Below are 17,835 nucleotides of genomic sequence, written 5' to 3'. Positions count from 1 at the left end.
CAACATTAAACGAAATAAAGGAGTACATAATGAATAAGGCACTAACGGTAGAGCAATGTGTTGTTGCATACTTCACCATTGTATTAATTTCTTCATCTTCATCAAGAAGACCAAGGCTACATAGCCCTCCTTCTTAGAACCCATTGAGGGGAGGCCCAGGAAGGGGAGAGTGGTCGAGCGGTCAAAAGCGACAGACTGTAAATCTGTTGAAGTTTTTCTACGTAGGTTCGAATCCTGCCTCTCCCACTGAACTTCTTTCTTGTAGACTGAAGAGAAGAGAAAGGAGGCATTCGTGCATAGGAGCTGGCCAAAAGGATTGTTCATTAAAACTCGAGAAAGAATTCTTTGATCTATTTTGAACTTGATCTGATTCAATGTTTCTAAACTGTAGTATACAACAATTCTAAGATTTTTTTGTTCATCTTCCATAATAATGTCATTTGGATAGTGTTTCACTTGTTGAAAGACATAATAAACAATATGTTTCAAACAAGAGCTAGTTTTAACAAATTTACAAATACGAAGCGCTATTCAGAAAGAGATACATAAATATATAATGTTATACAGACAGATACTCACATTCTAATTTGCTACCTTGATTTCTTTTTCTTTCTTTTGTGTTTACTTTAGACTTTATTGATTCGCTACTTGATGCTTGTTACTTCTTGCTCACCATCTATTTGTAAAAAAAAATTAATACAAATTCAAACCTCTTTGTATGCGGGATAGATCGTGATAGATACAGATAAATGATGGAGATAGATCAAAATGAATATAGATTCAGACCTCTTTATATGCAAGATAAATCGTGATAGATAGAGATAGATTATGGAGATAGATCGAAATAGATGGAGATAGATTTGTTTGTGGAAACAAAATATAGATTAATGCCGGAAACGAATTCTTGAACAACCGAAGGTGAAGAACGATTGACGAAGAAGAATTTCTGTAGTTTTGTTGAAGTAGTTACAAGGATATAAACGATTGACATAGAAGATGAACAGCAAAAAAAGTAGTGAAAAAGATAAAGGATTGTAAAGAAGACGAAAAGTCTGAGCAAGAACCTTCACCTTTTTATAGCCCCTTGATTTTGATGGTATTTTTGTAATTATGAGTGATTGGATCTAGTTTCTTTAAATGATCGTTTATAGTTACATATAGGATCGTTGAAGCTACTCTACATGATCGTCTACATCTAAACTTTTTCGTCATCTTTTACTATTTATTACCTTATCGTTTATATATATGGTAATGTACAGAATCGTGTATGATGATCATTTTTTATCATTTATACTTTTATACATGATCAGACACACATATGAGACAATCATTAAAGATAATCTACACAATCGTTTATATCTAAAGTCTTTCGTTATTGTTTAGCGTTTATTTTTTTATTATTTATATATTTGGTAATTTACAAGATCGTGTATCAATTGTATATTATTCAACACGATGGTGTCTAATAATCGTTTAATAACATCAATCAGGTGCTCGCGGATGATTAATCGCGTGTTTATTGAGGTATTTTTGACATTTCGCATTGTGGGCCTATGAGTTTTTTCCGTTTCTAAAATTGTTCTATAGTGTGTAAGTAATTTGCCGCTTTGTTATATTATTTAAAATACCCCCTTTCCAATTAAAATCATGCATATTTTTTTCTTTAAAGTTATAATTTTTATGTTTTCTAAATGTTAAAATTTAATTTATGATTTCATAAGGTTTCCTAATTCTAATTACTTATACCGTTTTTTCTTAAACAAAATCCTATGCCGAAATCTAGAAAATTTGAAATTTTGATTTTCTAGAATTCTTGAGATGTGGAACCAGATCTTTGGGAGTTTGATATTTGATCCTAAGAAAAAAATGATTTTAATTAATTTTTTTTAAAAAAACATCTCTTTATTGGAAGGCTACTTCTACGACAGATTTTGAGAAATTGTACTAATTTTTCGCTTTCTTGATGTGAGAAAATTTTCTTCAATATAGTCTAATCGATGGAATGCTCCTCACTTATTTTATAAGATCATTGCTTTAAGTATTGGAATAATGAGGGGTAAAATAAGACATTATTTTAAAAAACCATTAAAGAATATTATCAATGCAAGATTTGAAATTTGACCATCGTTTTCTAAATGGGCGTTATAAGGTGCTAACACTTGTCTCATACACAAATGACTCTAAACTCAACTCTAGTTTTCAGTGACCATTTCTTTATGTTTATTTTAAAGTTGTCTATTTTATTTTGGTGTCCAATCACGTCGTAAAAAGATTGGTGTCAACTCTTATTTTATTTTATTTTATTTTAAAATTGACCTATTTTGAGGAAGTCGGCCACTTCGCGTCATCTTGGACATGTAGCAATAACCCAATTTTGACCCTTGAATACTATGTCGTAAGCTACGCTAATAATTTGATCGAACAACATGATAAATGAATTCATTTCTATCGATTTTTGGCTGAGAAGATCCAATAATCCACAAGCCTGCATACATTATTAAATGGTAACATATTTATATACTTGAAACAATGGTCATCTAAAACAATGCTAAACCCTCCAAAGAGGCGTGAACTATTGTGTCATAATTCATAAATCTCCGACCAAAATCTATAAGATGCTCGTTCAATGTAATATGGAATATAGATTTTGAATTGTGATACAACTTTACAACTATAAACTACTCAGAGTGTTTTCCAAGCACATTTTTTAGGTGCATATCCATTCAAAATTTTAGATAAATATGTCAGCTTAATACCATCATCCCTATGTTGAAGAAACTGTCATAAAAGAAAGTGACACTCACTTAAAAGAAAGAAGGTTGTATTATAAAAAATTTACAAATGATACACTTTTGAAAAGAATACTCTTTTACTTTCAAAATACTCACTGACTTTCACTTAAAGTTTCTCTCAAACTCTCTTTGTTTCTTTCTTTCTCTTTTGTTGTGTTTTCTTTGCTTGCTTGCTTTGCTTTTTTTGTTTGCTTTGCTTGATTCACAAATGAAGACATAACCCCTATTTATAGATATGAGTTCCTTAGCCCTAAGGATTTCTTTAGAATCCTAACTATTCTAGATATTTTTAATCTCATCCTTATCTAAATAAACTCTCTAGAATTCCTTAACCTAAATAAAATCTAGGATATTTCTAGATTTTTTCTTTTAAATATTTATTTACATCTTTCTACATAATTCTAGAGAAATCTAATTTACACACTAATGACATATTATGGTTACTTCAAGACTCTTCTAGACTAGTTAGTGTTGCTATATAATTTAACATTCCCCTCAACACTAACTATTCTAACCTTCTAGCACTTTGCATGCTTGGATGCACTTAGCTTTCTATCACTTTGTCCCAACGTCTATGTCTTCTCAATGTGTCCACTCTTCTTCCATGGCTTTACACCATTGGATATTTTGTGACGCTTCTTCGTGATGGAAAACTGAAACATGCGTAGAGGAATAAGAATCAAAATTCTACTTTAATTGCATCTAAACTATTTTAGAAATAATTAACATGCAAAAAGCCCTAATTAAAACAAAATTAGTGTTAGAAGAGTTATATCTTTAAAGATTTCACGAATCCTCATAATCTCCTCACGAACTCGAATCGGAGACCACCATTAGTGTTAACCCGCTATTCTCCAGACTTAGAATCAGGTGGTGGTACCCGATATGTGAAGGAAATTTAGAGAGAGATAGAATTCTGAGGTGAGAATTAAGGTTTGAGACTTTGGGAGAGAAATAAAATTGGAAAAAAAATTTAAATAAAAAAATTACCAAAAATTCTCAAATATTTTATAAATTCCCTTTAAATAACCTAATTACATGCAACTAAACCCTAAACCTAAAGAAATGGAAAACACTTTTGGTTTCAACTAAACCCCAAACCCCAAACCTTAAACCCTAAACCTAATTACATGCAACTATTGCATGTAATTAGTTCACCCAAATTCAACACCTCACTTTCCACTTACAATTAGTGAAATTAATCACGATTCCGATTTCTCTTAGTGGGCTTGGTGTCATCACAATGAACTTCCACTTAGCCTACTAAGAGTTAGTGGGATTATCCAACTTTAATCAAGGGGGCAAAATGGTCATTTGACTATACTAGTCAAAGTCAAAAGTCAACATTTTGACTTTTTACCATTTTGTCCATCTTGATTAATTTCGGCCTCCCGAGCATGAATTTACATTCATCTTTTCAAAATTCAAATCACATTTGAATATAAAGCCGGTCAAAGTTTGACTTTTCATAATCAAAAGTCAACATTTTAACTTTTTACAACTTTTACCATTTTCATCAATTCCGAGCTTCCCAATATGAATTTGTATTCATATTTTTAATATTTAAATTATATTTAAACATAAAGTTTTATCTCAAACTTATAATTGACGACTATATCAAATATATTTGTCGGTTTCTCTCTTTACCTAATTCGAACTATTTCATCATATTGTATTCTAAGTAATTAATTCCATATGACCCAGTAGAGGAACCTAATGGATCTATTGATCATGGGTTCCAATGATCTGAGATTAACTGGCTAAACCCTTTAAATCGAGCAAATCAACATTCATTAACTAACGGGTCGTTCCACTCAAGTCTCGTAGTTGCACTCCCCTCACTATAGATATATTTCTATCCATCTGATATAATTATGATCAGTAAGTTAATCCTTCATAGATTGTTCGTAATCTCAGTTGGGTCAAAATATCGTTTTACTCCCAAGATTTCATCTTGTTGCTTAAGTCTCGTTGATCCACTATTGAACAATTAGTTTAAGGTTCAACCCATAAACCGAGTCTCACTTGAGCCAATGAGAGGGTAGGGCCCCTTGTTTAAGACTTAGATTCAGTTCTTAAGGGAACAACCTATCTACTAACTCTAAAGCCGGTAGGAGTGAATTGCTTGCATCTATGTCCCTAGCTATCCACTCGATCTTACCTTTGAAATTGAAGGCTTATTGGGCCCGCGCTGATGAGGACCCTCACCTATGCAGATCTAAGAATAATTCTATGTGAACAGAAGTTCATAGTTAGCACAAGATTAAGATTAAGTTACGAGGTCATCATAATCAAAATAGTCAGTTTTATACAGTTAACGGTGTTGCAACTTAAGAGTGACTCGTCATGATTCCAGTCTTAAGCAAAATCTTTACATAGGATGCTCCCAATTCCATGTCTCTACATGAACGACTTAGGATCACATTGTTTGTACTAACTACAAAGCGGGCCGTATCCATACTATCCCCATAATAAAGTGTTCAACTTTATTCATACACTATAGACTATTTGCGCTATATACTCGAACTTGATCTACATTTATGTCTCTACATAAAGTTCAATTCTACAATAGATAGCCTCAGGACTATAGTTTATTGGGTTCAAGATTATAATATTCTGTTTTCACTAATAAGTTCTCAATAACCACTTTATTGAATGGAATATAATTTTAACTACAAGCTACGAGTTTTAGGACATAAATTCCAACACTTCTTATGTTATTGGTGAAAGGGTGTAAGCCCTATGTAGTGAAAAAATAACAGAGACCATAACTCAATTTTAATTGGGAATCTAAAAATACTAGTACATTGGCAAAACCTTATTTATGGCTAAGCATGCTTTCAAGAAATAAGGAATAGCAAAGAAATACAGAGAATTGGAAACTTACGATCGTTGACGTCTCTGTATCTACAAAACTCCAAATTGGGAGACACTACCACTTGCTTCTCTGGGTTATTTGGTTTGTGGGAACCAATTGGAATGGAAGGAAATTCTGAGAGTGGTAATTTTTTTTTAGAAAATTTGAGAGAATTCGCATTCCAGAACTGTTCTGTGAATTGCATATAACTCCCCCTTCTTCAGACTGAAGAAAAGGGGAGTTGGAGAGAATCAAGGGACGTGGAAAATCATATTTAAATGAATATCTCTCACATAACCTATAGTTTTAATTTAATTAATTTAATTAAATCAAATTTAATTAAATAAAATTAAACCAAACTATTAATTAATTCTCTAATTAATTAATTACTAAATTAAATATCTTATATATTATTCTCTCACAACTTATAGTTTTAATATGTATCATATACACATTAAATTTTAACATATAATTTTAATATGAATCTAATTAACATTAAATTAATATTTGAACTCGTTCAAATATTTTATTATCTCATAAATTAATTTTGAATGATATCCAAAATTAAGTTTATATAATAAAGTTTAATTAAAATATAAACTTTATATTATAATGTAGGATGTTGAAGCTGATCGATTCAATATATACGACTCCAACCCAGGGAGAAGAGGCACAAATGTTGTCACACCCTGCTCGGTACTATCCTTTAGATGGCACACTCATGCAACACTTATATTGCAAAATTTTCTTATGCAATGACACACCCATGTGCCTTTAGGTGGGTCGTTAGTTAGTTTGTAAGACCAAAGCGTGATAGAAAGACATCACCACGTTTTCCCGTAATACATTTTCATACATTTTTTTATATTTCACATTTGGACATTATCATAAGTGTTGATGATTCTTACCTCGTGGAATACTATAATTATTTGATTATCGATTGACCTAAAATATAATGTACTAATGTGCATCTAAATTCAAGGTCGCTAACGTAACTCCTACTTTCGAAATTGTAGCCCAAGAACTTCTGCATATGCTTTTTGAAAGGTTGGGAGTTACCTCAGTAGTAAATAAGAACGTTAAGAAATGGTGGACATTGTTCACAATGCTTTTAAAAAAGCATTAACATATTTTTGTGTATCACAGTCGATCTATAATGTGATGGAAATTGGTAAGAATGAAACATCAGTGCTTCTTAAGACTATGTCACGCCTCGACAGCTACAAATTTTTGTTGTCTATCGAGATAAATAGACAATAAATACCTGTCATACTATTTAACAAAGACATCTTTTAAAGCTACGACTCCATGATACATAAAAATGTCATCTCTTATTGGACTAATTAAACATGTTAATCTTTAAAACAAAGTTAAATATTAAAATATTTTATAAATAACTCCAAAATGTAAAATTAAAAGATGCCTCAACATGTCACTTCTAATTTTTTTTCTATGAAAACATAATGTCAAGATCTATAATACTCTAAGTTGACATATAAATTCTACTCTCAAACTGTATATATAAAAAAAAAAAAAAAATTAAGATATTCTTGTGGATAGCAAAATTAATTTGATGATTAAAGCAAGGAAGAACATAAGTTTTTGATTTTTATTCCCTGGTAAGAAGGTTAGTTTTATATAATTGGTAATAACCATACAAATCCTAAAATGAGAACAATGAACAAGTTGCGAATGTGCTCTAAAAATCCAACGGCTTTCCCAACTTCTCCGACCACTCATTATTCTGACTGTATGTTTATTCGCCATCTTTATCTTTTGCTTTTTGGATTACGTGTTTAATTTCCTCGTCACTCCTTTTTTTTTTTTTCCTTTCTAAAAGAGAAATAATAACTATTATTTATTATTATTATTATTTAATACGAGACTGCTAAAGATTCCGAATATCCTCCCTAACTTGAGAGATTCCCTCCACTAATTTAATTATTCTTTGTTTCCGACGTCTTCAAAGTTTAATTGAAAAAAAAAGAGGAGTGATCGTATCATATACAGATTCCATATTATTTTTTAAATAACTTAAAAGAAAAACTTAACAAAAACATCAAACTATTCAGGGACATGTGTAATAAAATCTGTCATTTTTTAAATTTTCAAATTTGCTCTTTCTTTTGATGAAATCGTCTCTCCTACAATTTCTTTCATGATCTTCCTCTGCGATTTCTTTCATCGTCTTTCTTCTTTTCCTCTTTTTTTTTTTTTTTTTTTTTGCGATTTCTTTCCATCATTTTTCTTATTTTTCCATTGTTTTTTTACCTTGTTAAATCTTTCCATTGTCTTTCTTCTTTTTCTTTTTTTTCGATGCGATTTCGTTTTTTTGCTTTTCTGATTTTGCAATTTCTTTTTATCGTCTTTCTTCTTTTTTTATTCTATTTTACGTTGTTTAATATTTTCATCGTCTTTCTTCTTTTTTTAATTCTTTTTTACGTCATTTAATCTTTCCATCATCGTCATCTTTATTCTTTTTCTTTCTTTTTTTTATGTCGTTTAAATTTGGATAACCAAATCTAAACGAGCGTGTATAAAAAAATAGAAAAATCTAAAAAATCGTGTATAAAAAATCTTGGAAAAAAATCATTTAGATTGGAGTAGCCAAATGTAAACAATGTATAAAAAAATAAACGATCATAAAGCAAAAGAATTTTAAAAAATTGTTTAGCCAAATCTAAACGATCGTGTACGAAGTTTTAATTGTTGTAGCCAAATATAAACAATCGTGCATATAAATTTAAACGATCGTATAAAAAATCTAAATATAAAAAAAAATTAAAAAATCGTTTAACTAAATCTAAATGATCGTGTGCCAAGTTTTGAAAAAAAATCATTTAAATTTGGGTTCTTAAATCTAAACGATCATGTAACCAAATTTAAACGTAACCATATTAAAACAAAATTAAACGATAGAATTGAAAAAATAAATTGTAATCATATCTAAACGATCATGTACCAAACAATAGCCAAATTTAAACAATAGCAAATATATTACATGTGCGTTGTTGAGGCATTGTTGACGGAGCATTTTTTGTATTTTACACGGTGAGTCTCTTGGCTTTTTCCGTTTTCGAAATTATTCTATAGAGTGTATATATTTCGCCGCTTTTTATATTTTTAAGAAAACCCCTAAATTCAAACTTATGATAATCTAATGTAATATAATTTAATATTTATTTTTGGATAGAACTCAATTTTTATTATAAAACTCATTTTATTCAATAGTTTTCAATTCAATCCTAGGTCTCCAAATTGTACCTTAATCTTTAAATTTCGTAGAGCTATAAAATAGTCTTTATCATTAATATTGAATAAGGAATCATTTTTTTTAAATAGTGTGTTTTTTAAAAGTAATGTCAAAAATAAAGACTTTACTTGGAAGTCGTTGACAAAATCTACAATTTCAATACCTTTTTCTTTTTTTATTATTTAATATATATTTATATATATTAAATATTTAAAACTCTAAATTCCAATTTTTAAAAATATATTTCCTTATTAAATATATTTACAAATTCCAATTTTCAATTTTAAAAAAAAAATATCTTCCCAAAATTCAAGTTCCAATCTTTAAAAATATTTTTCCAAATTCTAAATTCAAATCTCCAATTTTTTTAAAATAAATATATATTAACAAAATATGTTATTAAAAAATATATTAAATAAATATTTTCAATCTAACAATATTAACAAAATATCTAATTTATTTAAATTAAAAAATGAAAAAAATATGGCAAAAATAATTATATTGTCTGGAAATTAGAATATCTAATTTTTTTAGAATCAAAATATCTAATTCTATTGTGCGGCAAGAATATCTAATTTTCTTTTAGAATCAAAATGAAAATAGTTATGGTAACAAAACATTTTGTTAATATCCGTGGATTGCAAATATTTGTTTAATATATTTTTCAATAACATATTTGTTAATATATATCTTTTTTAAAAAAAAATTGGAGATTGAAATTTGAAATTTACAAATATATTTAATAAGGAAATGTATTTTTGAAAATTGGAAAGATATTTAAAAAGACAGATATTTTTTGAAAATGAAATTTGGAGATTTGAATATATATACATATATATATATATATATATATATATATATATATATATATATATATATATATTAAATATTAAATATATACATTAAATATCTTTAAAAAAAGAAAAAAATGTGAAGTCGACGTGTGAAATCTTCCAAACAAAGTAGTGTACCCCATACACGACTTCAGACAAACTACCATATTTTTGTAAAAAAATAAATTATTTTAAAAAAAGATTCTTGAATAGGTTTTAGGGGAATTATTAAAAATAACAAAACTGTCGAAAATATTTACAAAATATAGCAGAATATTAAATTCTATTAACAATAGATATTGATAAAAATCGATAGAAGTTTATCAATGTCTATTAAATGTATTGATAGATAATATTAAATAGACATTGATAGAAGTTTATTGGTGTATATATTGACAAAACCGGTAAGTTTACTACATTTTGTAAATATTTTAGTTTATTACGCTATATTTAAAAACGCCGCTAAGAATTAGGAGTTTTTTAAAAAAATATAACAAAACGACAAAATATTTACGCTCTATAGAATAATTACGAAAAAGGAAAAAGACCATGTGCACACAATAAAAAAATAAAAAAATGTCCCGTCAACTGCGCTATTTACAAAGCGCTTAATATATTTAGTATACAATAGTTAATTTAGATTTGGATAGTCAAATCTAAACGTTTTTTTTTTTTCAAGATTCTAACTTTTAATTTGGTTATACGATCGTTTACTTGTTTGGTACAGGTAGTTTAGATTTGGTAACCAATTTTTTCCAAATTCTTGGTATTAGATTTGGGTTAAACAAACTTTTAAAGAATTTTTATATTTAGTATACGATCTTGAACGATCAAAAAATAATTCGATAATAGTTTGAAAAAAAATAAATCTTGAACCAAATAACATTCTAGAAAAAAAAAGAGGGGAGAGAAGAAAGACAATAAAAGAGAAACAAACCTGAAATATTTAAAAAAATTGGCCAACTATACGAGCTTCGAACTATAAATGTTTTAACGGTTTGTTACTTTTATAAAAATTTCCCAAAGAATTATTTGTTTTATGTTTTTTTCTTTAAAATTCAATAACACTCCACGTAGAATTAACTAAAAACTTATTTAGCAATGTCATTTAATATTAGAAATTAGATAAAGTTATATTATATTTAAAAAAAAAAAGATAAGTCACGTTATAATTTTCAATGTAATTCTCTTTTATATATATATATATATATATATATATATATATATATATATATATATATATAAAAGTTGATAGTGTACTAGATGCGATGTTTTTTAAAAAAATAAATCATGGTACCATAATATTAATAGATCATTTTATTTCTTTTAGAGAAATCTTAGGAATAGTAAAAATATTGAAACTTATTTATTAAATATATATAAAAACTTGAATAAATGATAGAAAATTAGATAGATTTTGGTTTGAGTTTATATATATAAAAATTATTGTAATTTGAACCAACTAATAACGGTTAATATATATATATATATATATATATATATGAATATAGCAAAACGTCAAAATAAACAATTTTGAAATTGGAAAAAGTGCCGTAGACTCACAATGGAAATTACTAAAAATGTCCCGTCAGTCATGTCTTCTATAAGGTGCATCGTTTAAATTTGACTTCAAATCTAAGTAATAAATGATTTATTTTTCAAAATTTGTTACAGAATCCTTTAGATTTGGCTAAACGATTTTTTTCAAGATTTTTTTAGTATGCAATCGTTTCGTTTAGATTTGTTTACACGAATTTTTTCAAAATTATTTTAGTACACGATATTTGATCATTTATTTTTTTTAAGATTTTTTGGTATACAATTGTTTATATTTTGTTACTCCAATTTAAACAATTTTTTTCAAACCTAAAGAAAAAGGAAAAGAAGAGACACTGTAAAGAAATGGAAAGAAAAGAAAGAAAAAGAAAAGAGAAAAAAATAGCCGGAGAAAAAAACGAGAAGACAAAATTGAAATATTGACTAACCTTACGAGCTTTTGTTATACGGACAATTCTCATAAATATATTTAGAGAAAACTATTAAAATATAATTAAAAGACATGCTAGTTGAAAATTTTAAAATATAATTTCAAGGTTGAAAATCAATCAACAGTTCCGCCAGACCACCCGTTGTATTTTGTGAGGGAAAATTTTCGTGAACTAATTTTCTCTTTTTGTGACGATGTGGAACTGACAACTGCCACACCCTCGCCCCGAAATGAAGCTCCATTTTCACGGCGGCTTTACTGGTGGACCTGTACCCGCCAGTTCCACCCTTCGTCACCGGCAAAATTCGATTTCGGAGTGTCGATTTGTCGGAGAAATTTCAATAAGGAGAAATAGCTGCGCAAGTTTTCCAATCGGGAAGAATTCCCGGTCAAGTTTTCCTATTCACTGCCTCCAGGATTCACAACAAGATTCTGTGCGTTCTAATGATGTAGGCAGGAAATCGGCCGGGCAGATTCTCAGTACAAGACGAGCCGTGCTCGGTGTTCCATTAATTGCGATTGGCGCTCAGTTTCTACAATCAGCAGTTGTCAGAGCAGAAGAGAAGTCTTCGGAGACTGTAACTCCGGTGGTGGAGTCGGTGACATCGCCGTCACCGTCACCTATTGCTCCGACAGCGGAGGAGGAAGTGATTACTTCGAGGATTTACGATGCGACTGTCATTGGAGAGCCGCTAGCCGTGGGGAAGGACAAGAGTAAAGTATGGGAGAAGATAATGAATGCTCGGGTAGTCTATTTAGGAGAAGCCGAACAAGTTCCGATTCGAGACGATAAGGAATTGGAGCTTGAAATTGTGAAAAGCTTGAAAAGAAGGTGCGGTGAAAGTGAAAGGACACTGTCTGTAGCTCTGGAAGCGTTTCCCTCTGATTTGCAGGAGCAGCTCAACCAGTACATTGACAAAACTATTGATGGAGAAACTCTGAAATCTTACACTGCACATTGGCCACCGCAGCGCTGGCAGGAGTATGAGCCTCTTCTAAGTTACTGTCGTGTAAATGGAGTTCGTCTTATTGCTTGCGGTACACCTCTCAAGGTAATTGATTTTACTCTTCGCGGATTCATTGTCTTCTCTCTTGGGAACTGTACATTACGATTCGACTCAATTAGCAACAAACTTAGCCTATAAAGGATTCCATTAGCCTTATACCTCTTTCAATAGCAAGCCTGCGGTGAACAGATTTATTGTCATGTCAGTGGTTTGGTACTTGGGGATGCAAAGATTATTGGTAATCCCATATTGGGTTAGAAGTAGAGAAGATTGTTGAGACATGACCTTCATTGTTATTAAGGCTTTCAAGATAGAAGCTAAGAGTAAAGTATGCATATTCCGACACAAAGTAGATACTGTAGTTGTACCACTATGGAGATGTAGAGAAATCCCTCGGCCCTTTGTACAAGTTCTTACAAAAGATTACAACTCTTGCCAACATTGCTCATTTCGTAGGTGCAAGCTCAATATGATGATACTTGTGATGAAAAATATTTATGAATAATTTTGTACAAGAGACATTATATACTTAATGTGGTCGTGTCCTTGCTATTCTTTGATGTATGATCTTGCTTTCTTCCACATACTTGAAAGTCATATTGTTATGTCAATATCAATAGGTTTTGAGAATCGTACAAGCAGAGGGTATCAAGGGACTCTCCAAAGCTGATCGGAAACTATTTGCTCCACCTGCTGGTTCAGGTTTCATCTCTGGATTCACGGCCATATCACGTAGAACTTCAGCTGACCTGAATTCTTCTTACCAACCTATTCCGTTTGGTCCAAGTTCATATTTATCTGCTCAATCAAGAGTAGTTGAAGAATATGCTATGTCACAAATTATTTTACAAGCTATGCAGGATGGTGGAGGAACTGGTATGTTAGTAGTTGTGACAGGTGCGAGCCATGTTGCATATGGATCTAGAGGCACTGGCCTGCCTGCAAGAATTTCAAGAAAGGTTCCAAAGAAAAACCAAGTAGTTGTTTTACTTGATCCTGAAAGACAACAAATGCGTAGAGAGGGTGAAGTGCCTGTCGCAGATTTCTTGTGGTATTCTGCTGCCAGACCCTGCAGCAGAAACTGTTTCGACCGTGCTGAAATTGCTAGAGTTATGAATGCAGCTGGAAGGAAGCGTGACGGCCTTCCCCAGGTTAGCTTGATGGAAAATAAATTCTTCATTTTAATTCTTGCACTTAAGGAACTATTGGGTTTAGACAATTCTTCGTGCTTACTGTTTTCGTTAATTGGGAGCTTGGAATAAGTGGTTTGTTTAAGTATATTGCATATTTGTGTCTGGAACTTTACTGTTCTTCCAGATACTTGCTATTCGTTTAACGTGTGCTTTAGCTCAATGATTGATTGTTCCGGGCTGTACTCTATTGTTACTAGAAATTTTCGTTTGATTGGTGCTCCAGTTAGTTTGCATGCACCTAAACTAGTTAGATCAAATCGTGCCAGCCCCTTCTTAGTTTGGAGTTGGTATGATCATTTATTTTCCGTGTAGGTTGCCACTGTAGTTTTTAAGTAGATGGTTGTGATTAGGTTAAAGCATGCTGGTGTGTTAAGAAGAAGTGGGGTGGTTTTGGCCTTGACCTAACTATTAAGGCCTTAGCCCCCAAATTGATACTGCTTTATACCATTGTTGCTTTCCAGTATTGGGCTTGTTGATTATAGGATTGTTGCACAACAATTTGTAGTCTTGGGCCTAGGTAATCTTGTGGTTTTTATAGTTGTTCTGTGTATAGTCGTTTAATTTGGATTATGCCTTTGTTAGGCTTGTCCAGGGTGTTTGGTATCTTCTAACTTTTCAATCATCAAAAATTTGTGACACATGTCTTTTCATTTTATTTTTAATTTTTCTTTTGGGGTGAAATAATTGATTGTTCTATCGTTCAATAGTTGAATCTGGAAAATGGAGGTATACTGGAAATAATGGAGTTTTACTAAATAGCATTAGAAATTAATTATTGATCTGCATACATGCTACATTCTACTAAATAAATATCATCGCATCCTTTCAGGATATCCAAAAAGGGTTGGATCTGGGTGTAGTATCACCAGAGGTGTTGCAAAACTTCTTTGATTTGGAGCAATATCCTTTAATTTCAGAACTTACACATCGTTTCCAGGTTCAGTTGCTTTCTGAAAACGACTTCTAGTACTTGTTTTATAACTCAATAAGAAGCTCCAATTATAAATTAGGAACGTTGCTAAAATCTTCCATTGATTCTTACTACATCTTCATCTTACTTTGGCACAGGGTTTCAGGGAAAGATTGTTGGCAGATCCTAAGTTTTTACACAGATTAGCAATAGAAGAAGCCATATCGCTAACAACTACTCTATTAGCACAATATGAGAGGCGAAAAGAGAACTTTTTCCTGGAACTTGATTACGTTATTACGGATACCTTACGGGGTGCAGTTGTTGACTTTTTTACTGTCTGGCTTCCTGCACCGACCCTGGCATTCCTTTCCACCGATGACATCGATGTATCTGGAAGCACTGATATTTTACAAGGTCTACTAGGGTCTATCCCAGATAATGCTTTTCAAAAAAACCTTGCTGGAAAGAATTGGAACCTCAGTCACAGGGTTGCGTCTGTTATTTTTGGCGGCTTAAAACTTGCTAGTGTTGGCTTTATTTCCAGCATTGGTGCCGTGGCTTCCTCAAATGCTTTGTTTACTATTCGTAAATTCCTCAATCCAGCCTTGGCGACTAAGCAACGAAATAAGAGATCTCCAATACTTAAAACTGCAGCAGTCTATGGGTGCTTTTTGGGAACATCAGCAAATTTAAGATATCAGGTAGCCAGAAGATTTGGTTATACTTAAAATATGTTGATGAAGACTAATTGTTCTTTGAAGTACTCATTTCATTCTTATTTTCTAGTTTCTTTTTTGTGTACCTAGGGAATGGGGTATCCATTAAAGCTTTCCATTACTAATCTTAAGGCAAATTTAAGAGCCATTTTGTCCATATGCCTATAGAACTTGTGTATGCATTTGTGTGTGAGTCTATGTGTATTTATAATATAATATTAATAATTACGTTCACTTGGTATCGTGTCAGAATAGGTAGTCCGATGCCTTTCCATCTGCCTTATTTTATCTTATGTTCGGGTGATTTTATTGTAGAAAATCAGAAATGTACTGTGTGAATAAGTTGTTGAGAATTATATATGACCAGTGCAGTTGTCTTGTTTTCCGTTTCAATTGGTTTACATTGTCTTGCATCTTAATCTTGTCCGTTTCCAACATCTGATACGCAATCTTGTAATGCAGATAATTGCTGGAATAGTGGAGCACCGGTTTTCTGATGCATTTTCTTCTCAAATATTACTTGTAAATATGCTCTCATTTGTTGTTCGAACATTAAATTCTTACTGGGGTACTCAGGTGCGCAACGCTCTAACTTCATCTATTTTGGAAAAGACTAAATAACCCACTTTTTTTTTATCTAAAGGAGACTGTTATTTCACTGTTGTATTTGCTTTCAATGAGTTAAGTGAACCAACTTTATCTATGAACTAAAGTACTTATTTAGGATGGTGGTGGAGTGGGTTATTATAGTTCAGCTCATGTTTGGGGTTCAAATTATAAGAGTTGGTAACCTACTCCATGTTTAGGGCTCAAATGATAGTAGTTGGTGTTACCAGCTATTTTAAACTACAATTAACTACAATACTATTGCTTCAACTCTCTTATTGTTACAATATTTACTATGTTTTATTCATCCTCTCTCTCTTTCTTTAGTCGTGTTTACTTTAAAATAGTTTACATTTCAAGTATAAATTATTATAACCAAACTAGAATAACTTACCATTCAAATACAAACTATTATAACATACGACTATAATAACTACGGACTATTATAACCAAGTCAATGTCACAAATGTTCACTAGTGTCATTTGTGAAAGACTACTTTTCAGTTTCCACACCAAATACTTATGATTTAGATCTGTTGAAAACAATATTCTTAGAACTTAATTGTTTTGCCTTGTTTTTGGACCGATCTGGATTCTTAACTCTCTGTTGAAACATGCAGCAATGGATCGATCTTGCACGGTTTACAGGATTACAAACTCGAGAATCGCCCTCTTATCAAGTGCAAGAATCTCCTAATTCTGCTGGATTGGGATGTCATGTCTCTGAAGAGGCAACTCAAGCAAGCCCAGATGAATTCAAGAATCAATAAGGTGATATAGTCTCACATTACCCAACCGAGATAACTTGTAAAATTAAAGCCGGATGCATATAATAAGAGAGACACAGCAGGGATCAATTTGATTTCTCTGGGTTCATTTTTCTCATTCACAATTCAGTTGTAAACTATTCCCATGTAGTTCATAAAATGCAATTTTGGACTCATGTCAGTGTGTGGAAAAGAGTGAAAAACGGTGAGGGATGAAGAGTATGAAAAACTGGAGAGGGGTAGAAGAGTATGTAAAAGAAAATTCCTACGATGGAATATAGAAAATTTGGGAGTTTGATTTTCTAAAATTCTTGAGGTGTGAGATTACATCTCCACAGAATCTAAGATTGATTTCAAGAAAAAATGATTTTAGTTAATGTTTAAAAAACGTCTCTTTATTAGAAGACTATTCCGATGATAGATTTTGAGAAATTGCATCAATTTCTCACTTTCTTGAGGTGAGAAAAAAATGTTTTTTCGATATAGTTAATTGATGGATTTTCTTTCACTTATTTGAGGAGATCGTTGCTTCAATTATTAGTGTAATGAAGGTAAAATAAGACATTGTTTTTTAAAAAAATTTAATGACATTTTCAATTAAGTTTTGAAGGAAAAAGAAAATGAAAAACTTTGGCCACCGTTTTTACGGGTGTTAAGGGGTGCTAACATCTTTCCTTACACAAATAATTCTCGAGTTCAACTCTAGTTTTCGTAGACCATTTTTTTAATAAAAATTTAGAATTTCTTTATTTTATTTCAGTGCCCAATCACACCATTAAAAAGGATTGGTGACAACTCATATTTTGTTTTAAAACTAACCCTTTTAAGTATGTCGGTTGCTTCGTGTCGTTTCAAACATGTGGCAACAATTAGGCGATTCCACTAGGGAGTTGAGGTCTTGCCTTGAGAGT

General features: G+C 31.2%; 1 protein-coding gene across 1 annotated transcript; it reads left to right on the top strand.

Moving 5' to 3' along the window:
• Nucleotides 1-11,803: 11,803 nt before the first annotated feature.
• LOC103485598 (protein RETICULATA-RELATED 5, chloroplastic) lies at nt 11,804-17,100 on the top strand. The gene is made up of 6 exons (XM_008443267.3): nt 11,804-12,774; nt 13,350-13,880; nt 14,752-14,859; nt 14,991-15,536; nt 16,014-16,127; nt 16,778-17,100. The coding sequence occupies exons 1-6, from the start codon at nt 11,953-11,955 to the stop codon at nt 16,925-16,927; spliced, it is 2,271 nt and encodes a 756-aa protein (XP_008441489.1). The 5' UTR covers nt 11,804-11,952; the 3' UTR covers nt 16,928-17,100.
• The last annotated feature ends 735 nt before the right edge of the window (nt 17,101-17,835 follow it).

The sequence above is a fragment of the Cucumis melo genome, chromosome 3, assembly GCF_025177605.1.
Source record: "Cucumis melo cultivar AY chromosome 3, USDA_Cmelo_AY_1.0, whole genome shotgun sequence".
Lineage (NCBI taxonomy): Eukaryota > Viridiplantae > Streptophyta > Magnoliopsida > Cucurbitales > Cucurbitaceae > Cucumis > Cucumis melo.
Note: the sequence above shows the minus strand (reverse complement) of the source record. Positions and strands in the feature narration are given on the sequence as shown.

What these genes read in the sequence shown, in the direction of transcription:
- LOC103485598 (XM_008443267.3), top strand. Translation starts at nt 11,953, where the DNA reads ATGAAGCTCCATTTTCACGGCGGCTTTACTGGTGGACCTGTACCCGCC. An exon ending in CTTGCGGTACACCTCTCAAG is followed by an intron (nt 12,775 to 13,349) that starts GTAATTGATTTT and finishes CAATATCAATAG; the next exon opens with GTTTTGAGAATCGTACAAGC. An exon ending in ATTCTTACTGGGGTACTCAG is followed by an intron (nt 16,128 to 16,777) that starts GTGCGCAACGCT and finishes TGAAACATGCAG; the next exon opens with CAATGGATCGATCTTGCACG.